Source organism: Carettochelys insculpta, chromosome 2 (genome assembly GCF_033958435.1).
Source record: "Carettochelys insculpta isolate YL-2023 chromosome 2, ASM3395843v1, whole genome shotgun sequence".
Taxonomy (NCBI): domain Eukaryota; kingdom Metazoa; phylum Chordata; order Testudines; family Carettochelyidae; genus Carettochelys; species Carettochelys insculpta.
In genome coordinates this window covers 54,472,263-54,498,392 of record NC_134138.1, presented here as the reverse complement: position 1 = coordinate 54,498,392, position 26,130 = coordinate 54,472,263, and the positions used below count along the sequence as shown (strand labels likewise).

Below are 26,130 nucleotides of genomic sequence, written 5' to 3'. Positions count from 1 at the left end.
TTTACTCCCACAGTGCTTATCCACAAAGTCTTGCACAAAGCCAGGAGAGAGAAAGCCCGAATGATCCTAGTAGTCCCAACGTGGGATCGACAGCAATGGTTCCCCTTACTCCTGCGCATGTCGGACCGTCCACTGATGCCCCTTCCGGTGGCGCCGGATCTGCTCACGCAGCCCAGGGGTCCATAGTGCATCCACACCCCCGAGGCCTGCAACTGCAAGCATGGTTAATCCATGGCTCAGCTCCCTAGAGAGCACGCGTACGGAGGGAGTGCAACAAGTCCTAGAAAGTAGCAGGAGGACTTCCACCAGGAAGCCCTATAAGCAAAAATGGACTCGATTCACTGCATGGTGTTCTACCAAGCAATTAGCCCCCCTTGCTGCGCATATACCTGTAATACTAGAGTATTTACTGGACCTCAAGAGAGGCGGACTCTCCCTATCCTTGTTGAAGGGTCCACCTTGCCGCTATATCGGCTTTCAGACATGAAGAGGAAGGGCACACGGTGTTTACCCATCCCATGGTTACCAGGTTCCTCAAAGGGCTGGTAAACCTATACCCTCCTCGGAAACTGCTTCCACCTTCGTGGAACTTGGACCTGGTGCTTAATGCGCTAACAGGACCACCGTTTGAATGCTTAGCCACGGTTTCCCTCCGTCTCCTTACGATAAAGACGACCTTCCTTCTTGCAATCACGTCAGCTCGCAGGGTGAGCGAGCTTGCGGCAGTTATGGCAACGCCACCCTGCACAGTAATTTCCAAGGAGGCGGTAACCTTACGGCTGCATCCAGCCTTTGTTCCCAAAGTTTCTTCAGAGTTTCATATTAACGAACCTATAGTTTTACCCTCGTTTATCCAAAGCCTCATAACTCCAACAAAGAGGCGTGCCTAAACCTCCTGGATGTGAGGAGGGTGCTGGCTTTCTGTATAGACAGGACTAAGTCCTTCCGGAAAACGGATAGACTCCTAGTCTCTCTCGCTCCCAAATCAAAAGGAGAGGGTCTCTCTTCGCAGAGAATCTCGAAGCACATCGTATCCTGCACAAAAATGTGCTACGAACTCAAAAAGACTCCTTTACTGGCCACGCCCAGGGCTCACTCCACTAGGGCGGTGGCGGCATCAACAGCCTTTTTCAAGGGCGTTGCGCTAAAAGACATTTGCAGAGCGGCGACCTGGTCATCCTATGACACCTTCGCCAAGCACTATGCCCTTCACAGGGTATTCCAAGAGGATACCCAGCTCTCGACAGCAGTCCTCTCGGGGACAAGCTGCACATGATCCGATTACCCACCTCCTATTTTGGGTTACTGCTGGCTAGTCACCTAACGTGGAGCACCCACGGGGACACTCGAAGAAGAGAAGTTACTCACCGTAGTAACGGTGGTTCTTTGAGATGTGTCCCCGTGGGTGCTCCACCACCCGCCCATCCTCCCCGCTTCGGATCCCTGTTTAGTGTTTTGCAGGAGCATCTGAGGTTGGTCAAGGAACTGGCGGGGACTGGATCGCGCACGTGGCCGGGAGCGCGCAAGGGAGCGGCGCACACCGGCGCATGCGCGGTCCAGCAGAAACTGCTTGGAAGATCCGACCTGCGGCGCCGGGGCAAGCCCGACACCTAACATGGAGCACCCACGGGGACACATCTCGAAGAACCGCCGTTACCATGGTGAGTAACTTCTCTTTTTACATTCTATACCTATTTTCCTATGGTGACAAGTATCAGAGGGGTGGCTGTGTTAGTCTGTACCTCCAAAAATAACAAGCAGTCCTGTGGCACCTTATAGACTAACATATTTTGGATCGTTAAGCTTTCAGGGGCAAAGTGAGTCTTTGCCCACGAAAGCTGATGCTCCAAAAAATCTGCTAGTCTATCAGGTGCCGGACTTCTTCTTGTTTTCTTATACGTGCCCAAAGGGGCTTTGTTTTGGTTTTATTCCCATATGAACATAACTGAAATGCCCATGGGTTTGGATTGCATTAGACAGGTTGGGGGAGGGGGTTCTAACTGCAGGGAAGAAGAGTGGGGCCAGACATAACAAGTTAGCTCGCCCCCGAGCTCAGGCTTAACCCTGGCGCAGGGGGGGGAAGGGCCTGCGGGGTGGGGGGGTCACACGGGACATTCACGATCCGCTTCGCTAGCGGCGCTGGATTGGGTGGGGGGGAGCTTGAAGCACGAGCACCAAACCCCAAACACGTGGGCCCCGTCAGCAGCACCCGCGCTGGGTAAGTGGCTACCGCAGCCCACGTCAGCCCGCCCCCATCCGGCCACGGAGCGCTACGGGGCGGGGCGCGACAGGGGCAGCACACACCCCGCCTTGCCCAGCCCTCCGGCCGCGGCCTGGGGCAACCGAGCGCCCCCGCCCGTCTGTCTCCAGGCAACAGCGGGGGAGAGCGTCACTTCCTCCCTCGCACGGCCTCCCCCGGGCTTGGGGCTCCGGCGCTCGGATTGTTGTGGCCGGGCCGCCCGGGACACGTGGTGCCGCCGGCGGAGAGGCCCCGCTCGCTCCGGCCGCGGGCAGTAGCATGGCGGCCGTGGCCGAGGCGGTGAGCAGCAGCGCGGGGGGCCCGGTGGCGGGCGGCGGCGGCAGCAGCCGGCACGAGAAGAGCCTGGGACTCCTCACCACCAAGTTTGTGTCGCTGTTGCAGGAGGCCAAGGACGGCGTGTTGGACCTGAAAGCGGTGCGTGCGGCGCGGCCGGGCCGGGGAGGGGCTGGGAGAGGCTGCCCTGCCCTGCGAGGAGGCGGGGGAGGGGACAGTAGTAGGGTTCCCTTTATTTTTCCCATCCACGTGCAGAATACATTTTGTTCTGTGCATCAAGGCAGGTGCAGATGCGCACCACCCACGCAAATACAGGCACCCTCATTGGGCGGGCGGCACCGGGATCTATTCTGGGCCTTGGCCCCAGCTCTCGGTTTATAAGGAAGATCGGTGGTCAGACCTGTGTGATGTGCAGGTGTATGTGGGGGAGGTGAGTGTGAGGGGTAGTTGCTGGGCTCCGTGTGGGTGGTACACTTGTAAGGAACAGTGTGTGGGGGAGGAGTCACTGTCTGTGGAGGAGCTGGGTGGCCTTTGCAGTGGAGGGGAACTGGTGCTGGGGTGAGTGAGTGGGATGTGGAGACTGGAGTTGGTCTCTGCGATGGGGATTGACCCAGTGAAATGCCTCGGGGGAACTGGAGCTGCAAAGTGTGTACACATTTTTCTCATTTACACACTGTTTCCTATAATCCCATACAAGCTATGACTTTCCCCCTTCACTTTCTAAAGAGAAACGAAAGGCTTTATTAACATGCGTTTCTCGGTCATAGAGGTCATGGGAAAAGATTGCAGGTGACAGGGACCAGAACATGAGCAGAATCCTATCCCAAGGGAGAGTGGTGAGGGCAAGCATGTTTTCTTCCTTTCCACTTACCCTGTAGTGCAAAGGGGCTGGCTTGTAGGTTGTTAGGGTCAGTGGAACCCCAACAGGTGGCATGAATCACTTGTGACCAGTGGACAATTAACATAGGGGTAATTGCCCTTGGGCCCCAGGTGTGGGGGGCCTCAAAGTTTCATAACTCCATTCTGTTTAAGCAATTTGCTTTAATAGAACAAAAGACATGTAATTTCATTCTTATTTTAAAATTAAGTGTAATTTTATTATCCATCATGAGTAATAACAAGCACAAATAGATTTCAAAGCATAAATGATGTTACGTTAATATTGGGGACCAGGGGATGCAGCAGCTAGTGACTGTGTTGTTCCAGGGCCCCACCTGTTATTGTGACCAGGCCAGCACAAGTTATAGAAAAAACCTTTTCTGTCTGAGAACCAAGCTGAACATAAAAGTGCCTATAATATATCTGTTGTGTTTATGCAGTACTAGTGCTCGTAGTTCCATTAGACAGGTTGGGGGGCCTCTGCTAATTGCATGGATGCAAAGGGGGGGCCTGGTGTAAAAAGTTTGCTAATCCCAGTTTACTTTATTATCTGTCATGTACTTTGATATACGCTGAGGCAGGTTGGGAAGCAAAAAGTAGTAGTCACTAATGATGGTTCCAGAAATAATGCAGCAAATAGAGATTTGTTTTGAATATGAATATAGTTACATGTTAGCCCATAACGGTTCCCCAAAACTGTTAGGGTTAATTTAGGTAGTATCTATGGCTTGCATCACCGTGGTTTCTAAAGTTTTGTGTACATATTAAAATTATTCTGGAATATGGTAGATTACAAAATAGTTACTCTGCTTTAAATTCATAATAATTCCACAAGTGAGCACTCTTCCTGAATAAGTGTGTCCATACATGGAGTTATTCAGGATAGTTTCTATGGAAGATGAGTATCCATATGTACCCAAATTCCTAGTTTTCTGTGTGTCATCCACTTTTCACTGGTATGTAGGATCTCTCAGTGGCATGTCAGCATAATAGTTGTGATGCTGACATGTAAAGCTTTGTGTGGTTTTTCTACAGAAAAGCGCAAAAAAAAATTGAAGAATGAATATTGTTTGAATCTTACTCCTTCTTTCACTCATCCTGGCAGGTTTTCTGAATTGAAGTCAGAAACTGATTTCTTGTACGTTCTGTAAACTATGTTGTTAAGTAGAGGTGAAAACTTGTGATAAACTTTATATTAGAGCACAGTTTGACCCTTACCTGCCTTGCACACTAACTGCCCCAGCCTTCAGTCCCCTCTCCCACACAAACTGCTCCGCCCCACCTCACCACATGACTTTTGTTATGTGCGCTAGTATGGTATGTGACAGTCACCTCCGTATTGGTGCATATAACAAAATCCATTCCGCAAATGGTTGGGAAAAATTAGAGGGAAAACAGCTTTTCACTGGGTGTTAACTGTTTGTTGCTCTTTTTCTGGGTGCCTGACAGGAGACCCTGGGGTTTGATTTGCAGGCACTGCTGGACAAATATACCTGCAACTGAAATCGGCAGAAACCATACTTTGAATATGGAAAGTGCAATATAGTGCATAGTATTCTGAAAAACCAGTCCTAGATATTGGAAAATATTTAACTTCTTAGCCAAATTTGTCACTCAAAATTAGTGGCTGCTTTTGACTTTAACCTCATTAGGTATGTCTGCACTGAAATTGAGAAGAATATCAGTGCTTATGTGTACATATCTAAGTTAGCTTTCATCTAGCTACATTTAAAGCTAGCTTGAGTAACAATTGCAGTAGAACTCAGCTGTGGTCCATAGAACATGTACATATCCCAGGTCCTGGCTACTCAGAGCTAGTTGATATATGTGCTTTGGTATGTCTGCAGGTGCTGCAATCACACTTCCCGACTGCAGTGTAGTCATACATTCTGTGCCTCAGTTCCTCATCTGTAAATAGAGGTAACAGTCCACCCTTACCCCTATGCAGCAACATCATGCGCTTACAGTGAGTTGTAAAAATAAAATTTATATTGATAAATTTGAGGGGGTTTAGAGAAGAGCTTGGAGAATGCTTCAAGGATTAGAAAATGTGTCTTACAGACTTAAGCTCTATCATTTTAGTTCAACAGAGAGAGAGTTGAAATGGTGACTTGATTAAAGTCAATAAGTATTTACATCGGGAACAGATATATAATTAAGGGTTTTTCCATTTAGTAGAGAAAAGTGCATTAGGAGCCAATGGCTGGAAGCTGAAAGTCAACCAGTTCAGACTGGAAATAAGTCTGAAGTCTTGTGGAGACTGATTAACCATTGAAACAACCTACCAAGGGTTCTGGTAGAATCTCCATTGCAGACAACTTTTAAATCAAGAGTGCATGTTTTTCTAAAAGATCTGCTCTCGGAATGCTGTGGGGAAGTTCTGTAGCCCCTGTTACTCACCAGTTCTTACTTGATTATCGCAGTGGTCCTTCTAACTTTGGAATCTAGGAAGGAGTACAATGATGAATGTCATATCAAAACTTTTGAGGAGTAGGGTTTGAATGTAATGCAGTAACTAAGGCACAGACCACACACTGAACAGTGTTTTTTCCCTCATGGTTCAGTGTGTGGTCTGGGCCTTATTTACTACACTACACGGGGGAGATTGAGCTAAATTACTAACTTCAGCTACATTAATAATGTTGCTGAAGTCGACTTAGATTTACTTACCACAGTATCTTCACTGCACCATGTTGATGGCAGAGCATCTCCTGTCGACTCAGGTTGAGCTTCTTGTTGAGGTGGAGAACCAGAATCAATGCTAGAGTGATTGGCGGTGGATTTACTATGGTCAGTAAATCAATCCCTGCAGGATCAGTCGATGCCCGTCAGGTTGGCCAGTAGTACAGACGTACCCTAAGTGGGCACAGTGCATTTTGGGTAAATGAATTAGGCAGGGGTCTTGTGGGGGAAAAAAAAAATAGTGTATGATTATCTAGCTAAAGAGTACAGGTTGAATCTCTCTAGTCTGATACCCTGAGGACCTGGATGGTGCAAGATGAGAGAATTTGCCAGACTACAGGAGGTTGATATTGTCTAGCAGCATTACCAACACGTCCACTACTTACTGGGCTCTTAGAAGACGTTTAGGGGTAAATTACAGCTAAACAACAGCACAGAACACTGAGAGCCAGGAGTGGTGGCTATGAACAAACTTTATGGGACCATGGGAAATTTGGCCACACCCATGATAAGTGGTGGTCCGGCTAACTACAGTCATGCCAGATTATGGATATTGCTGGACAAGAGAGTGCTGGACTAGAGAAGTTCAGCCTGTATAATAATACATGTGTGTAAAGTGACAGATTTAAGGCACAGTTGTTTAGTAAATCAGGAAAGTACAACATGCTGATACTAATTTAATTATCTTCCTGTTATGAGCTATAGTAACTCCTGCTTACCATTAATAAGCTCATTTGATAGGTACAGGTTGTACCTCTGTAATCTGGAAATCTCTCATCCAGCAACATATGTAATCTGGCAGGATTCTAGTTAGCTGGACGACCATTTTTCATAGGTGTGGCCAAGTTTCCCGTGGTCCCATAAAGTTTGTTTCCAGGCACCAGTCCTTCCGCTGTTTTGTGCTGTTATGTAGCTGTAATTTACAGTGCATGACTTCAAAATTGTCTTCCCTGTTTTTCTTGTACAGTACAGCCTTGATTTTATGGACCCCAATTTAGCAGACTTCAGGAACAATGGAGAACCCCATTGTTCCTGAAGCCCACTGGGGTCTGTAAAATCCTAACCCCACTCTCACCCTGCCCTCCCCCACCAAGCAAAGAAATTAAGGGATGTACCACTGCTGCCTCGAGGAGCTGCTGTGTTCACCAGTGGTTCGTGCATGGTGGCTCTGGTGGTGAAGAAGTTCCAGCCACGCAGTGCGCCTCCAGCCAGCTGCATGCAAGGGGGTCCCAGCCACACTCTGGCGGCTCCAACTGCATGGCAGGCTCTGGCAGTTCCAGCTTCAGCAGCCACAATCTGGTCAGTTCCTGGCTCTTTGGGGGGAGGGAGTAGGGGGACTGAGGCTGGGGGAGCCTAACGGGTGGGTGGGTAGGAAGCCCTCAGATTTAATGGACTTTTGGGATTAATGGACACCCCTCCCCCAACTCGTCCATTAAATTGAGGGTTTACTGTATACTGTGTCTTCATCTTGTTCATTAAAACACCAGTCAGTACAGTTTGGTATAATTGAAATTCCTTACAACTTGTTCTTTTCTGGGAGGACATAATTGCATTGGCAAGTCAGTGAGTTGATTATGTTTTGGAAACAATAACTGCAATCGAATGTATAGTCTTTGCTGTACAATAGGTTTATTTAGGATTCTGGTGTTTGGTGTTTTCAGTAAATATTTACACAGACTGATGCAATGAGCATATTCATTAGTAGAAGTTGACCATAATTAGAAATAGTAAATTTTCCTGTTGCAGTATTCTTCAGTGAAATGACTTCTTTGCATCGTTATTGATCCCTCCTGCCTGCCACAATCCTCGTTCATAAGCTTAAATGTCATTTAAAGAGTTTCATGTCTTCTGCACCCCAGCTAAATAGTTTGAAGACTGAATACTTTAATAATAAAGCTTTCCACACACCTGTTCTAGTTTAGTATCCTTCTCTATTTTTAAAGGTGACTTACAAAGTGGAACATGTAGTACTTGCCAGCATTACTTGAAGCAAAACAATAGTAGAATGGGAGCTCCATGCTTTTGTTCACTACTTCATTCTTTTTCAGTGATAAACAAGGCCTGAGACAGATCGGCTTATCTGCTGAGTACTAGGTTACTGAGGAAAGTCGTGTGTTTGGTAGTTGTCTTCTGGAGCAGAACTAGTGGATTGTTAATCAAGTGCTGGAAGTTGTTGGATGTAATTGTGCAGTAAACCCCATGCAACCCCACATAGATCAAATTTTTGTGTAAGTCGAGGGGAGACAGGAACTAGGCTACAGGCTTGCAGGAACAGGGAAACTGACCAGCCCATCAGGGCAAGTCAGTTTCCTGGCTCCCAGAGTGGTGGAGAGCCAAGAACCAGGAGGCAGCCTGGTTTCTGTCTCACTGCCACTTGCAGGACCAGGAAACTGACCAGCTCATGAGCTGGTCAGTGTCCTGGGGCCTGCCAGCACAGGGGAGTATAGAAAGAAGGTGGTTTGAATTTCAGGAAGCTTTGTTGATACTTAATTTGAATTCATAATATTGAGGTTAAATAATCAAATTTATTAAAAATCAAATTTATCTTGTAGTGTAGACACAGCCTAAGGCTTTTAAAATGTGAAATTGGGCATGAAGCTTTTCCCTTCAGAATTACAACAAAGGCAGTGTTTCTCCATCTTTTAAAGTTCAGGACCATTAATAAATCTTGCTGTCCTGTTTCAACTCACAGGTGCCCCCTCCTTGCTTTGCGGGGCGGGGGGGGCTGGCCCAGAGCTATGTTTATAGATGCTCCAACCAGAGGTAAACCATTCAAAACCTCTCCTACCAGCAAATGGGGTGGTTGAGTCAGGATTCTCCCCAAAAAATACAGCCTCACTCCATATGGACTGTTTCAGATGTGGAAGGGTGTGTCCTGGGGAGCATGGGGAAGAGTTGTGGGGACAGATGTGTGTGGAAGGATATGGAGGCAAAGCAGTTCTGGGTGAGGAGTAGTGAGCTTACAGTGCCTCAAAAACATAGCCCCATGTAGGCAGCAGAGGAGAAGGTGGTGAGGGGAATTTGAGGTCCTGGAGATAAAGTGGGGGAAATGGAAGAAGGAATTGGTTCAGGGACGGAAGAAGCAGAGGGTACAGTTAGGGGAAGATCTTGGTTACTGGGACCAGGATAGGTATAATATGACAGAGAAGAGGTCACCTGAGGGGGTCCATTGTGCCATTGTTTAGGGTGGGGAAGGTGGGGGGAGAGCAAGCTTGGTGGGGTTTACAGAAATGGAACACGGGATGTTGGTCATCTGTGGGGCAGGATGCACACTGGGAGGCCAGTACGTATTGGAGAATGTGACACCAAGGGTTCCTTTTTGGTTCCTTTCCTGTTAGCCATCTGGGCTTGGCTTACTCCTGTGTATGTTGCATATACCAGTCTAGAAGGACTGCTCAGGTTGAGCCTAGTCTCTCTGCTGGGAGGGTCAAATCTGTGTGAGTGAAAATGTGACCTGGTGCATGGATTTGTGCCAGCACCAGTGTTCCCCCTAAGCTGAGCACTTGCGCAACCACCTAGAAGAGATTCAGGTGCCCCCCTGCCCCCAAATGATTAGCAAAGTACCCACAGCCACCCACAGTGAGCAGCATGTTTCTCTTCGTGATGCACATCCACTCATGACTTGCTGTATGTTACAAAATTTATTCTGCCCATGGATGGAAAAAATTAGAGGGAACAAAGTGCACCACTCACTTATAGTGGTGTCTTTGTGAGAGAGGATGGCTTGGCAAAATTTACGCGGCTCTGTAATCCTGCATACCAGGTCACAGCATGGAGTGAGGATCCAATCCCAGCCAGACTTTTGACTCTGATATGTTCTGGTGACCCAATTTTGGGTCAAGAAACCATGGACCTAGAGTCTGTAGCATCCAGGAAACTTGCCGAGCTTCAGGCAAGAGCCAGTCTTTTGCCTAGATATGCAGATTGCTGATACTTACCTCTGTTCTTTTGACAGGCGGCTGATACTCTTGCTGTGAGACAAAAAAGAAGAATCTATGACATAACCAATGTTTTGGAAGGCATAGATTTAATTGAGAAAAAGTCAAAAAATAGCATCCAGTGGAAGTAAGAAGTGTCAATTCTGCTTTTTTTCACATTTTCAAGGGGAAAAAGTTGGCTTAATTCCTTTTTCCTTCCTATATTTTACAATAATTTAAAATGTATTTGTAATTAGTGGTAACCTATGTAGAATTTTTTCAGTGGTCTCAATGCAGTTCCTAATGACCAGGTGTCCTCACTGCTTTTGGCATCTTTGTTTTTGGAGAGGCCAAGAAACAACTGGTGCTTGAGACTGAAGTATTCTGACCCAACAAGTCTGAGGCGTACCACATATTGGAGGGGAAATTTGGGAATGTAGCATTGATATTTTTCATATTGTAAACAGCAATTTTGAAAAGCCCAAGAAGGCAAAAATTTTAATCTGTCGGTTTTCATGAGCACTGACATTTCTAGAATATAACTCTAAACTTCCTATTTAAAAGAAATAAATCTTTGAACTTCAGGATGGGTTTGGGATTGAGGATGTGGCTCTAATGCGGTAATGGAGTTCAATGAAGCAGAGCCAAGGAGTAGGCAGGCAATGTGCTAGCCTAAAGGTTTGTCTATAACAAAACATGTTCCCTTTTTCCTTCATCCCAGTGAGGCACTAACTTGAGAGAACTGAGCTGGATGCACAGCCCTGACACACACAACAATATCTGTCTTGAAAATGGAAAGCTGACACAGGGGAATCCTAACATTGAATGTGGGAGCCACACCTTTCAGTGTGTTTCCTAAATAAAAGTGGGGATTTTACTACCTCTTAGTATTTCATAATATAATTACAATGTTGTGTTTCGTTTTTGTTTTTTTTGTTTTTTTAAAAGAAAGACCTATACTCCAGCCTATATACAGTCTTGTGGTATTGTTGCCCGTATTATGACTGCATAAAATATTGTACCTTTTTAAAGAGGTGTAGGTGCTGGCTGCAATACAAAAGAAGTCATAGACAGACTGCGGTATCTTGAAGCAGAAATTGAAGATTTGGAACTAAAAGAAAAAGAACTGGATCAGCAAAAATTGTGTCTGCAGCAAAGCATCAAAAATGTTATGGATGACTCGACAAACAACCAATATCCTTTGGGACGTATATTGTGTGCATTTGTGAAGTAGAACTAAAGCACCAAATTACACATTAAAAGGTTGGTCATGGGCTATGACCTGATCTAGCAACAAAGAGAAGACAGTTAAACTAGGTGACCAAGGGGAGAAATGGTGTTGGTCTCAAGCATTTTTCTGTTAAAATGTTGTTTTAATTATCTTTTTCGCTGTTAGTGAAAGTAACTTTGCTAATGCTATGAGGCAACAGCAGGATCCATTAGGCTGTGGAATGCAGGGTGGCTAGTGCTATGCTCTCCCCTATTGCCAGCAGCTTGATGCAAATGAATAGTCACAAAAATGCAAAATGGCTGCTCATTTGCATATTCATGGCAGAAAACAAGCAGCAAAGACGTGGTTCTGCTGGCAAAATCCCCCTCTGTCACCTGCCCCTTTTCTCTCTGGAAAAAAAACTGCTGTTGGCATTATGGGTGAGTGTAGCACTAGCCAGTGAGAGCTAGAGGAGGAGAAGAAATTTTGCTTCTGGCATTTTAGAGCCAGGCTGGACAAAGCACTGGCAGACACATTGTAAGAAGGACACAATCTTGTACTGGTAGAAAGAGGCACTGGATGGTCCAGTAAAGTGGTGTATGGACCCATGTGGGTCTGTGGACTGTGCCTAAATTTACAAAGGGATACTAACTCCAATTGAAATTTTTTAGGGGTCTGCAGATGAAAAAAGGTTAAAAAGTAGTTTAATGATTTGTTTCAAGTTTTAACCTCTGATTTTTATCAGTGGTAGTTTGGAAATAATCCACGAGAAATGCATCTAGTTGTAATATTTAAATGCAGAAATTCCAGGCTCTTAGCATTAACTGTGAAGTTCCTTGTTTTCATGGGCTTAAAATAGATTTTGAATATTGTTTGTATTTCTTTAGTTGTTCACATGGTAAATTATCTAAATCTTTAGAAAAGATAACTGATTTGGGAAGCTCCTGGGGCTCTTTGAAACTGAACTGGAAATTATCCTTTCTCGAGATGGATATTGATAATATTGTTTAAACTGTTTGCTAAATACACAAAGTAATGAGCATTCCTATAGGATAGTGAACAAAATAGATTATTTGAAACTTTGTGGAGGGGACAGTGCACTCTGATTGGTTCTAAAGCAATTAACACTTTGTTCCGATTGTTCAACAGAAACTGTGATAATCAAATCAGTGATTTTTTTATCACATCTGGACCTGCTTAAATTCACAGATCATTAGCCTGACAGACTACAGCTGTTCAGAAGTGAATCTGGTCAATACAGATAACATAACAGATAAGGTTCCTAATCAGCATAGTAATTAAATATGTGTTTAAGTACCATGCGGAATGGAGGCTCAAATGAGCTGTGAAATTCTTAATTTTCCATTGAATAAAGAGAGATTACTTTGCATGCAACAAGGCATTTTAAATGAAGTATTAATTGTGAAGGCACAGTTTGAGTCCAGTTTCACAAAGCCCTGCGTGGAGTCCATTTGAGAGTGCTGTGAATGGAGTGGGATTGGACAGCCCCAGCCTCCTGTGAAGGTCTAACAATGCATATTGCTAACAAAATAATTAAGTAATTGAAATGTAATTAAACATCTAAAGGATTGTAGGGCTAATTTTATTCTTGTCTGATACTGCAAGGGATTACCTTGTAAGCAAAAACAAAACAAAACACTATCAAGTACCTAAAAATTACTGTCACAAACCAGCTTTTACATTTGAAAAAGGGTAGACTTGAAAGAAAAATGACAGTGATTAGTTCTAACCTGGTTGAAGCATTTACTATTACAGGAAACTTTCAGAATAGTTTATGGATATATATGGGGCGCGCTCTCTAGCTGTGAATGGTCTCTCGGGGAAGTCCAGTCCTAAATGACTGCCATGTGGAGTACTCAGTTTGAAATCATTTTTAGTTAGTTGAGTGTGATGGGGTTACAGGATTAAACCCAAAATTTTATTTTCCAGGAGGAGTTTGACTAGGACCCATTTGAAAGGGAAAGCAAGTAGTTTCTAAGCTCTTATATACATGGATGAGGAAATGGGTGTACACACATTTTTAAAATAGACTTGCTTTATATTTTTGGAAGCCTCCCATGCCCTTGCAAAACATATTTTCAGAGCTCTCCTATTTCTCAATATCAACAGGTTCCTATTTAGTGGTGAGTTTTTAAATGATACTTCAGTGGTTTACATTTATAACAATATAACTTATATGTTAATGGTGTCAGAGTTAGCAACTTTCATTTCACAGCCCCACATTCAATATGACAAAATCATTAAAATTGATTCACGTTGGTTCTAAATGATTTAGAAACAAAACATACGTAATGATTTGGGAACCAGTTTTCTGTCTCTTGATAATGATAGTTGTCTTGGTTTTGCTGTTGTTTCTGTGTAAAAACTAAAATATCTCATAACTTTCTGTGCTGTTAACATCTCTTAACTATGCTAACAGCAGGGAAGGTGATATATTTTTCATTAAAACAAAAATCTTTGTCTAAGCTCCATTGCTGACCTGTGCATTTTTATGATTCACAGGCAAAACCTTGAACATAAGGATTTTAAGTTAAAAAATTCTGATAGATTATGAATTGCATTCAGGAAATAAACAAAGGATGTTGTTGCTCTTCAAAGCTGCTGGCCTCGCCTATTCTGTAGACTGTTTTTTGTTCCTCAATGAAAATGTTGTCACTGGGAGAGTTCATCCTGGAGAATCATACGGAGGAAGTGGTGCTAATCCATGATGGCTTTGGCCATCCTGTATCATACTGATATAATATTAACCAGACTTATGAGGTAAAAAATATTCTGTGTGAAATACATTTAAGTAACGTTTTGGAAACATTCTAATGGTAGTCTAAAGTCAAAGCTGTGCTTCAAAGGGTTTGGTGGATTAGTTATATGGGAATGCTGTAAGGGAGCATTTATAATGAGAAAATAGCTAGCATTGGCAAAATTCTGCATTTGTACAACAACAGGCACATTATGGGCTTTTGTCACTGTTTTACACGTCACAGATCCCACTTTTGATGAACATTAGCTATAACAGTAAAATTTAAAGTGTAGACCTGGCCTAAACACCACACAGTAGGAACACAAACTTCTTTTGTCACGTGCACTAAATATCAGCTTCATACTGCTTAGGCAAAAACGTCAGCTTATTACTTGGAAATTTCCTTGACACAAAAATCACATTTTCATACGTCACTCATGAAGACATCTGTAATTGCTTCAATGGTAAGTTACTGCTAGACTACATTTTTTGTAAGATGTTTGGAGCAGGTGGTTTAACCAGAGAAGACCAGGCCATAGTGAAGAAGCTATGCAATTTTTTTTTTGTATTAGTCATCACTGCAGAGGTTGTGAGGGCAATTTCAGTACCTGAAACATACTTTTTAGTTGACCCATCTGAGTAACTGTCCTAGACTGAGGTGTCAGTAGAGGTGGTTTTGGAATAAAGTAATACATTAGTAATAAGTCACCAGAACCAGATGATGATAACTCAAAAGTATGGAAAGAATGCAGAAATGAAATTACAGACCACTGTTAGTATTTCTGCAACCCATTGTTTAAATTAGGAGTGGGGAATCTTTTTTTCATTCAGGAGCCGCTGATTCTCAGAAATGTGTGTGGGGGAAAAAGGGGGAAAAAAAAACCTGTTCACTACTCACTTGCTCTCAAGGTAGGAAGCCAGAAACAAACCCCTCTCCCAATACTCACCCCTCACTTACACGCAGCTCTGTACACTGGCCATAGTTATGTTTTTGGAGCACTGTAGGCTCACTGTCCCTCTCCCACACCACTTTTCTCCTGTATCCTTCCACACACACTCTGTCACCCCAGTTCCTTCCCTGATGTTCCCCAGGACATTTCCTCCCACCCCCGCCACCTCTGACACAGGCCATGTTGGGGGAGGGAGGCTATGTTTTCTGGGGGGAATCTTGACTCACCCACCCCATTTGCTGTTAGGGGAGATTTTCAACTCAGCACAGCTGGTAAGAGCATCTGGAATCTTAGCTCCTATCCATGTGAACCCTAGATAGGGCAATTCTGAGTTGGAACAGGTCATCAGGGTTTACTAATGGTCCTGTCACAAGCTAGAAATGAGTGACAGAGGGGTCACTTGATGATTACCTATTCTGTTCATTAGTGGGGGGGGGCAAGTCAAGGGGGGCAGGAAATAGCTCAGTGGTTAGAGCATTGGCCTTGTAAACCTCCTGTTGTGAGTTCAGTCCTCAAGGAGGCCTTCAAAGAGTTTGGGGCAGGTTAGATTTGGGGGGAAAAAAAAAAGTGTCAGGGAGGGTAATAGGTCCTGATGTGAGGGCAGGGGACAGGACTCAATGACTTCTCAAGGTACCTTCCAGTTCTGTCATATGTTCTTTACAACTGACATTGGCCACTGTCAGAATACAGGGTATTGGGCTAGATCAGCCATTGGTCTGTCCAAGCCCAGCCATTATTATGTTTTGTTGTGGGTTTTTTTTTTTTGTTTTTTTCCCCACAGTTACAAACATTTCCTAAATTCAAAGTAAGTGTAATCATGTTTGTAAGAAATGGAACTTACAATGCATATACTTACTTGATATTTTGAAACTACGTACTTTGGCAGAATCGACATGAGCTATTTATTAAATTTCTTTTCCACTTGAAGAAATGGGTTTTACCCATGAAAGCTCATTAATATATGTGTTTCAGTTTCTGTGGTGATACAGGACTTCTTGTTGCTTGTGAAGGTACAGACTAACACAACTACACCCATGAGACTATTTCCTGTCTGCAATAATGGATATGTGAAAGGCGGCTTTGTTGCCCCTGACATTGTTTTTTCATAATAGAGGCTTGAAGGACCTGTTCAAGTTCTGTGGTAGGAGATTTTCAGGCAGGACTGGACAGATAGATCTGAGCCACTAGAGGTTCCTCCAAAAAAGACGTCTTAGACCCAGACTTTCAAGTTTTTCCTGGGGCAGCTGCAGGGAGGGGTAATCCCTGATGGTATATTTTTGATGGAGCCATGTTGCTGGGGGTAGCTGAAGTCAAGAGATGGGAGACAAGCACATAACACCTGCACAGATGGCCATTCTCTTTCCATGGATTCCTCCGGTTCAAAGCTGGGACCAGTTCCATTGGAGGTTTAGGGGATTTTCCTCCCAGGTTCCCCTTCTGGTTTTTCCACAAGAGGGAAAGATTTATTCCAAACTTAGCTGCCACAGCACTTTGCATACATTGTCTCACAAAAGATAGAAAGAAACATTATTCTGATTTTACACATGGGGAAACTGAGGCACTGAATCATGACACAACTTCTCTGGGTCTTTCAGACAATGAGTAGGCTACAAAAAAGAACCGTGGTGTCCAAGTCCACTATACAATACAACTATACCCAAAATGTACATTCTGCAGAGACTGCAGTTAAGTCCTTGGATATTATGGTTATGGTTATACATTGATGGACAGCTCTCATTCATATTAGAATTTGTTTTTCAAGCATATCAAAATCTGCAGGATTTGTATCAAACTAATGCTGAAGGGACCTTAGAGAAGAACTATATTCCATTTGAGCGTATGCAACCCAGAAATGTGTAAAATTATGTATAGTTAACATTTTCTTCAATTACTGCTTCACCAGGAGAGACACTTCTAGCAATACAAGCACCTTGTGGTACACAATTAGAAGTACCGATACCTGAAACGGTATGTACAAATTGTTTGTGTATATGTGGTGAGGGAGGGGAAGGAACACTTGTATTGCAGCTGGCAAGGTTTGTCGCTTCATCTGTGTGGGAGAAAAAAGTTACAATTCACCTAACTGGGTAGGTGCAGATACTGAATAAACAGCATTGTTGTACATCTGGACAAAAATGATTGGACCTTTCACTGAAAATAAGAGACTGTGTTTTTTTCCCCTTCCTCCTTCGCTCTTACACGTGCAAAAAACCCCAAAGCCACTGTTTTGTCAAGTAATTGCTCATGTGCATTGCAACAGGCACACGTGCATACCATGTGCACAGTCTTCAGAAGGTTTTTCTTCAAGTGATAGCTGTTGGGCCATCTGTGGAGACTTCTGGATCAGTGCATGTATGGTGTGGTATAAAGGGCTCAGTTGGCCCTCCCCCCCTCCCTTTCAGTTTCTTCTTCTCACCAGCAATAGTCATTGGATTGCACAACCTTAAGGATTCTCAGGCAACTCTTCAGTCACTTGGGATTGATATGTCAGCACCTCACTGCAAGCTGTTTAGGCCTCAGCCATGCTCATGCTTCTTCCAGTGCCTCCCCTTGGCAGGATCAACTCCTTTATGTGGGGTGGGAATAACAAGTGCAGGTGGCCTTCCTACTTCTCCGCAGTCAGATCCACCCCAAGCCACCTTCTGCCTTTTGTCCAACTTTAGAGCGTGTGCTAGAGGATGGAGCACCAGTTCCTGGATCTTCCCCCTCCCATATGGCAATCATTTCTCCCACTTCTACCACGCTTTGGGCCAGTATTACCTCAGACTGTTGGGCTCTCAAAATGGGAGGGGTGCGATAGAATCATAGAACACTAGAACTGGAAGGGACCTCGAGAGGTCATTGAATCCAGTCCCTTGCCCTCATGGAAAGAGTGCGTTTGCATCTCCGTTTTGACACAAGTCACGTAACTATACTACTATGAAATGGAAAAGTAGCACCTTAAGGACTAATAATGTAATCTGTTAGGTAATGAGCTTTCGTGGGACAGACCCAGTTCTTCAGATTTGGAGAATCCAGAATTTAGTAAATTCTCCAGATCTGAAGAAGTGGGTGTGTGTCTCAAAAGCTCATCACCTAATAAATTGTTTTGTTAGTCTTTTAAGGTGCTACAGGACTGTTATTTTGTTTTGTGAAGATACAGACTAACACGGCTACCTCTATGAGACTACACTATTATGGATGCGTTATAAATATTAATATACCTACAATCTAAATACCATTCAAATGTCATCCTAATATTTTTGATACATAATTTCTTCGATATTTGAGGAGGAAAAATATCGCTAGCATCCAATTTTTTCACTGAACATCTGTTCGCATTGTGTGGAACACGAGCGTTTCCACGGAATAGTTTGGGAAATACTGGTCTAGACCATCCTTGATATCTGTCTGACCTGCTCTCAGATATCTCCAGTGATGGATATTCCATCCAGTTCTCCACTCTCTCTGACCCTCCTTCCCAGGTCCTCACAGCCATTACATCGCTCCTCGCTTCTCAGTCAGAAGACTCAGTGGCTCCTATAGTTAAGAACCATAGAGGAGCTTCCACAGGAATTCAGAGGCCAGGAATTCTATTCAGTGTTTCCTTATCCAGAATGCCAAAGACAGGCTCAGGCCCAATACGGATCTCTGAATATGTTCATAAGAAAGTTCAAGTGTCATATGGTTTCCCTGGCCACTGTCATCTGTTCCCTAGATTTGGGGACTGGTATGCTGCCTTTGACATGTACTTCCATATCTTCATCATGCCTGCATACAGGAAGTTCCTCTGGTTTGTGGACAATGGCTGCCACTATCAATTCACAGTCTTCTCATTCAATCTCTCAACAGCTCTAAGTGTTCACAAAGAGCATGGCAGTGGTGACAACCTTTCCATGCAAATGTCAGATACAGGTCTTTCTGTACCTCGCAGGATGAGGTACACCAGCAAGTGTATGTGGCGTGAGCGACCTCTGCCACACTGGGTCTTATTCTGAATGTTCCCAAGTCTCAGCTGGTCCCAGGTCAACAAATAGAGTTAATCAATTCTAGATTCTACCCATGTGAAAGCCTTCCTGCCTGACTCTCACTTTTGGACAGTCTCTCAAACATTGTTCACACACCGCAATGACTCCATATTACTAAGGCCAGAAATTGCATGAGGCTCCTGCACAGTCATGGTATGGCACACCAGACTCCACCTCCCACCCCTCAGACCTGGTTCATCGTGGTCTACAGGCCCAACAGGAGCCCATTGTCATCCTGCCCCCATCACTTGTTTGAATTGGTGGCTAAAGCTGCAAGAACAGTGACGTACCCTTCATGAGACCCCAACCCTCCTTGTTTCTGGCCACAGACACGTTGGAGGTGGGTTGTGGAATGCACTTGGTCCATCTCCGTACTCAGGGACTGTGATCACAGGTGGAACTCATGGCGGTTTGCCTTGCCTTCAGGGGCTTTCTGCAACATCTGCAGGGCCAGTGTACTTCAGGTCCCGGCTGTGGCTCTGAGAGCTCATTTCACAAGGGCGCAGGCTTCCTCAGTTGCATTCTTTGCACAGGTCCCTCTTCAGGACATCTGTCGAGCAGTGACATGGTCCTCTGTACACATTTTCAAGACTTACTATACCATCATCCAGCCAGTCTGGGACAATGTGGTGTTTGGCAGGATGTTCTTCCAGACAGCTACACAGTAATCTGACCGTCCTCCAGGTATGTTTACATGTCACCTATTGGAATGCACATGACCAATCAAATAAGAAAAAATGGTTACTTACCTTTTGTAATGGTGGTTCTTTGAGGTGCATTGCTCATGTCCATTCAAAATCCCACCCACCTCCTCTGTTAGAAAGCTGGCAAGAAGGAACTGAGGGCTGTGAAGGGCTGGCTGAACTCTATGTACTGCACCCTGCAGACACCACTCCAGGGTGTTCCACAGCCAATCTAACAGGTACCACTACAGGGAAAACCTGGCAATTGTGAACATGATGCATGCACACACCTATTGGCATGGAGATGAGCAACACATCTCGAAGAACCGTTACAAGAGGTAAGTTTCTCCTCCAGGCGAAAAACAATGGTGCTTCCTTCAAAGCTAATGCTAGTCTTGCACTGGTGAGCTCCTCTTTCCAAACCTGCTGTGTCAAGGAATTTTGAAACTCAAATCAGATCTCCATAGAGTAATAGAGGAAGCCCTAAAAAACAGATGCTATTAAGAAATAGATCAGATAGTGCAGTTTTGCTTTGGCCAGAAAAGTTGGATGGGCAAGGTAATCCATTTGGCTTCTTGTTTTTACCTTTTATCATCTTCAGTTTCTGGGGTGCAAAGTTTTTCAGTTTTTCTTGTTCCCTACATAGGTTGAGAGAGTGGCAAACATTTTTTGTGCAGTTGGAGGATAGTGGTTCCATTTGACCAGTTTACTGTTTTCACTTGAGTAAGGAATGAATGAAAGTACAGTAGCTAAACAGTAAGGTTATAATAAAAGGCCACAATGTGAACTGCAGTGCTAATCTAGTGAGACTGTCCTTTGTACTGGTGGACACAGATAAATTGTACCTGCCAAATAAAAAAGCATCATTGGGCTTTCTTTTTCCACCTGAATTTGTTTCTAAAATGACTTGAGATCGGTTTTGTAAAACACTCATCTTTTACTTCAGACTGGACATCTCCTTTCCTTTCTCCTTATTTGCTTCCAAAATAGAAAGATGATGACTTAATCCCAAGGACTAGCTAGACTTCATGTTGACAACTCTGCAGGCAAATTATGTTCATTAAATCATGGGGGCGGGGGAAAGGATTTGGCTATGGTGGGACTGATAGTTCCAATTCAGTTAATTTTTCAGATGAGAAAATTATTTTAAAGAGACTTCTGCTGTATGTCCTTGTGGTCAGTTTTCAGTGAGAATGCTGCAGTAATTCACAGTAAAGCTTGAATTCAGTTTCAGGAGCATTGTGCAAAATTTGTATGAGTGCCATGTGACAGTTGTTGATCATGCGAGAATGTAGAAGGGTTGTAATCTTAAGGGGTGTTTTATGTTGATTTTAAATCAGCTTTTTCTGTTTTTGGTATGTGATGTTCGTTGACTTTTTGCATAAAACTGTCTGAACTTGGTTTTATGACTAGAATATTGTACGCCTCCTTGCAGTGGTGCATTGAGAATTTTATTCTTAAACAGAAATATTCTACTGTGCAGTTCTCGTTTCTACCGCTTTCTGCGGCAATCATTGTATGCAGTTTTTTGGCTTATTTGTCAGTCACAAAGAATTCTGTTGTTTACATGTGCCTCCTTTAAAGGGACAAAATGGACAAAAGAAATACCAGATCAGTCTAAAGAGTAGTTCAGGACCTATCCAAGTGCTGCTTATTAATAAAGAATCGAGTTCCTCCATGCCCGTGGTGCTTCCAGTTCCTCCACCTGATGACCTTGCACAGCCCCCATCTCAACCTGCAACACCAGTGACTCCCCCAAAACCTACTGAAACTACTGGGGATCCATCAGAGCAGCATGACATGAACGATGGGCAGCACTTACCACATACCCCAGTTACAGATACGCCATCAGGTGGGTCCCTGTTTGTTTTCAATCTTCCTCCTCCCCCAAAGAAATTTGTTCAGAGAAAATAGGGTACAGAGAGAAAATCAACTGTTTGCATAATGCAGCAGCTGCCAGCCTGAAAACTGCTCCCAAAAGGGTTTCCTGTCAGCTGGCTGAAGCTGGCAGGGAGAAGTCACTAGCCCCTTCCTGTTCTGTATTTACTAAGTGGAATAAACCATTTCAAATGATCATCCTATACCAGAAAGACCACCAGCATCATTCAGTGCCACAGCAGGATTCTGGACTGTTTCTCAATGTGTTTGCAGATGGAATATGAAAAAAGTTTCAAACCTCTAGTGGAATCTAAAGCTTGACTCTGTAACCAGCTTGTACTAGGACAGCCCTTCCTGTTGTGAAAAGCAGGCTCAGTGAGGGAGGTTGTCTGAACTTGTTTTTATCACTAATGCTGAGATAATCAAATGTTGTTTTGCAACATACTACGAACATTGTGAACCAGATCTCTGAAGGGCCTCAAGAACAGCCTCTTACATACCTGCAAGACTCAGACAGATACGGGTGTCACTGAATAGTCTACCAGAACAAACTTTGTAATATGCACTTTTCTGTCTTTGTAGACAACAGTATGCAGGAGAACAGCACAACTCCAGCAACCCCTTACTCCAGCCTTCCAGACTCCTTGCTGTACACAAACCTTGCAACTGATGCAACGCAGACCACAGCTAGTTCAAATGACTACCAGGCTCTGCTTCCCTTGGATGTTAATTGTATTCTCAAGCCAAACTCATTTGATACAGCCAAGATGGAGGAGCCCACAGGTAGGCAGATTCTTTAGTTTAACCCTTCCTACCAAAATGCAGCAGGTTTCTGAGGATAGGTGAGACTAGCAGTTTGTATGTCAATTGCAGCCTTTCCCCTCTCCCACTTGCAGCTCTTTGCTTTTCACCATTTTGGCTCTGGTAGTTGTCCTGGTTTTGGATAAAGTGCATTCCTCACAAAGATGTTCTTTCTTGGAGCAAGTATCAGAGAGGTAGCCGTGTTAGTCTGTAGCTTCGAGAACAACAAAAAGTCTTGTGGCACCTTATAGACTAACATATTTTGGAGCATAAGCATGCGTGAGTGGTGGGGGGGGCGGTGGTTTCAGAGGGGTATTTAAAGAGTGAGGTCCCAGTAAGAGAGAGCCAGAGCTGACAAGGTCTATTCAGCAGGGTGGAAATGGCACAGTATCAACAGTACTTATCAAAAGAGGAAAAAACAAGTCAGATCAGACAGGGGGATGTGAGCCATTGGCTACATCTACACTAGCCTCAAACTTCGAAATGGCCATGCAAATGGCCATTTCGAAGTTTACTAATGAAGCGCTGAAATGCATATTCAGCGCTTCATTAGCATGCGGGCGGCCGCGGCACTTCGAAATTGATGCGCCTAGCCGCTGCGTGGCTTGTCCCGACGGAGCTCCTTTTCGAAAGGACCCCGCCAACTTTGAAGTCCCCTTATTCCCATCAGCTCATGGGAATAAGGGGACTTCGTAGTAGGCAGGGTCCTTTCGAAAAGGAGCCGCGTTGGGACGAGCCGCACAGCGGCGAGGCGCGTCAATTTCAAAGTGCCACGGCCGCCCGCATGCTAATGAAGCGCTGAATATGCATTTCAGCGCTTCATTTCGAAGTTTGAGGCTAGTGTAGATGTAGCCAATGGCTCACATCCCCCTGTCTGATCTGACTTGTTTTTTCCTCTTTGGTAAATACTGTTGACACTGGGCCATTTCCACCTTTCTGAATAGACCTTGTCAGCTCTGGCCCTCCCTCTTACTGGGACCCCACTCTTTAAATAACCCTCTGAAACCACACACTCCCCCGCCAGCTCACACATCTGATGGAGCAGGTCTTTGCCCACAAAAGCTTATGCTCCAAAATATCTGTTAGTCTGTAAAGGTGCCACAAGATTTTTTGTTTTTCTTGGAGCACTGATTCCATTCCCTTTGTAGTTGTGTTTTTTCACAGGCTAAGAATAGCAGCAGAAACTGTCCAGAAAGTAAAGTTAAGGGGTTTGATTATTTTAGTCCAGTAGACGACTGGTCCGGTTGACTCTGCTCTCTATTCTTCTTCTTGCAAGCATTGTTACAAATGTAGCAACCTAATAGCTCTTTTAATGCACAGAACTGGGGCTGACTTTCACATACATGTGTTTTTGTGTTTAACAGGTAATATTAGTAGTGATATCATTGATGAACTGATGTCTTCAGATGGTAAGCATGCCACATTTCTATCTTTTAATAAGCAGTGTTCTGTTTTAGTAAAGTAATTCATTCATAGGAACACAGGACTAGAAGGACCCTCCTAACTCAGTAAGTCTAGTCCTCTGCTATTTCAGCCAAATGTCATTCATACCTGAATTCATCATCTCCCTAGATGTTTGTTCAAATCTGATTCCAAGGTTAAGATCAGATAATTGTAATTAACGGTTGTCTCACAGGCACCAGCTTAATTTCCCTGGAGGTGCTTGACCCCACCCTGCCTCTACCCTAGGCTCCATCACCGCTCCCTGTCTTCCCCTCCTCTGAGCACACCTTGCTCTTGCTCCACCTTCTCACCCTATGGCCTCCTATAAGCTGCAGAACAGCTGATTGCCAGCCAGCAGGAGGCACTGATTGGCAGGACCAGGGGCAGGATGCTGGGCATGGGGGAGACAGCTGATTGGCAGGGCTGCCCACGAATCCCCCCCCCCACATGGTTCAGCCCCAGAGCACCTAAAGAGTCAGCACCTATGAGCTGCCAGCACCATTTTAAGCCTGACCTATTTCACCACCACCTCTTTCTGGCTGCAACTCAACCTTTTCACACTTAGTGAAGTTTCCCTCTCATAATTTTTCCCTTTTGTACCGTTTTAAATCCTGCAACTACTTTCACGTAAGTAGTGTTCTACATGCATAATCCCTTTAGATACAGTGACACTATTCATATGTATGAAGTGATGCCACTATTTAATTTTTTTGTGGGCTTGGGGTCAAGTTCAGTATGTCATTGATAGGAGAGTGACTCTGTGGTCAGAGTACTAGTCTGGACAGGCGGGTTTAATTTTTTACTGTGTTACATGCTTCTAAGAGTTTGGCCAAGTCACCTAGCCTTTTCATACCTTAGTTCCTAGTCCGTAAAAGGGGATGATAACATACCCCTGGCCTCACAGGACAAATACATTTGAAAACAGATAGGCACGCAGATTCTATAATAGTAGAAGCTATATCAGAAAAAAGATGTTTTGTTTTGGTATCACCCACAAAGGCTGCTTAAGTTTTGCTTTGCTGTAGCAGAAGAGACCAATTTCTGTTATACTTTCTGGGCATTCCTGCAAGTAAGATGGCAAAGGAAATTCATTTCAATATGTAGGCACCCTTAGTTTTAAATCTTTCTTTGGTGGAGTTGCACCTGCATCCCCAGTGTCAAGTCCAGTGCTTGCAGGCAGCTATTGCCATTTAGGGAGTGGGGCAAATAGACATCAGGGATGGTCCTTGGCCCTGCAAAGAGGTCAGGGGACTGGACTAGGTGACCTCCTGAGGTCCCTTCTGGTTCTAGAAGTGTATCTCCAGTTATATTTAAAAACTGAGGGATAGCTCAGTGGTTTGAGCATTAGCCTGCTAAACTCAGGGTTGTGAGCTCAATCCTTGAGGAAGCCATTTAGGGATTGGGTCAAATAGATGTCAGGGATGGTCCTTAGTTCTGCTGAGAGGGCAGGGGACTGGACTGGACTAGATGACCACCCAAGGTCCCTTCCAGTTGTAGGAGATGGGTTGTACCTAAAGCAAGTTATAACATTGTGGACTATGGAAACTGGACATTAGATTTGCTTCCTGCTGAAAATGATTTGAAACTTACTGAATAATCAAGGCAGAATTTCAGTTGTAATAGATTTCTGTGATTATCTGATCAATTAAATTTTCTTGTTTTTACAGTTTTTCCTCTCTTACGACTTTCTCCTACTCCTGGCGATGACTACAACTTTAACCTGGATGATAATGAAGGAGTCTGTGATCTTTTTGATGTGCAGATACTAAATTATTAGATTCTGTGGCAACCAGATGATCATATCTACCTCTAACTTTATAACATTTTAGACTTCTTCATAACCTAAGGATTTTAAAGAATGAACGTCTAACCTCTTAGTTCACTGACTCTGGGAGTATATTTCCTTTTGCTTCCTTAACTACTTCACAAAACACCTTGAATTCAAAACTAGAAAAATGAGTTTTATCAGAATGTTCTCTGATTGTTTCACAAGTTACATAAATGTAACTGAGAAAGTTGAGATCCCCAACAAAGCCACACTTTTTCTTTTGGAAGAAAAGTGAAAATTGTTTTGTAGCTTTCCAATCACATAACCCTCCCCCCAGTCCTCTCCCTGCACTCCAAAACCCCAAGCTTCTCACTTAGCAGAACTTTTTTCTGCAGCTTTACTGCCAAGCAGCTTTCTGTATGTTTTGATCTTTCACTCAATTTAAAAAAACAAAAATACAAAAAAAACCCTTTCACTGCCAAATTTTGAAGTGAAGGACATTAAATGGTTTATGGTGAATTGTTTCAGTGAACCAATTTTGTGAAGTGCCTTCTGTTTTAGCACTTTAAGTTTCTCACATTTTGACTTCTGACATTCCAATTTCCTAGATTATAGGAAAGG

The 26,130-nt window shown here is 44.0% G+C and overlaps 1 protein-coding gene across 1 annotated transcript; it reads left to right on the top strand.

Annotated features, from left to right (window-relative positions):
- Positions 1-2,314: 2,314 nt before the first annotated feature.
- E2F5 (E2F transcription factor 5) lies at positions 2,315-26,017 on the top strand. Its single transcript, XM_074987003.1, has 9 exons — positions 2,315-2,674; positions 10,050-10,159; positions 11,044-11,207; positions 14,402-14,443; positions 16,833-16,897; positions 21,204-21,471; positions 22,080-22,280; positions 23,663-23,707; positions 25,409-26,017. Exons 1-9 carry the CDS (start codon positions 2,519-2,521, stop codon positions 25,516-25,518), a joined length of 1,161 nt encoding a protein of 386 aa, XP_074843104.1. The 5' UTR covers positions 2,315-2,518; the 3' UTR covers positions 25,519-26,017.
- The last annotated feature ends 113 nt before the right edge of the window (positions 26,018-26,130 follow it).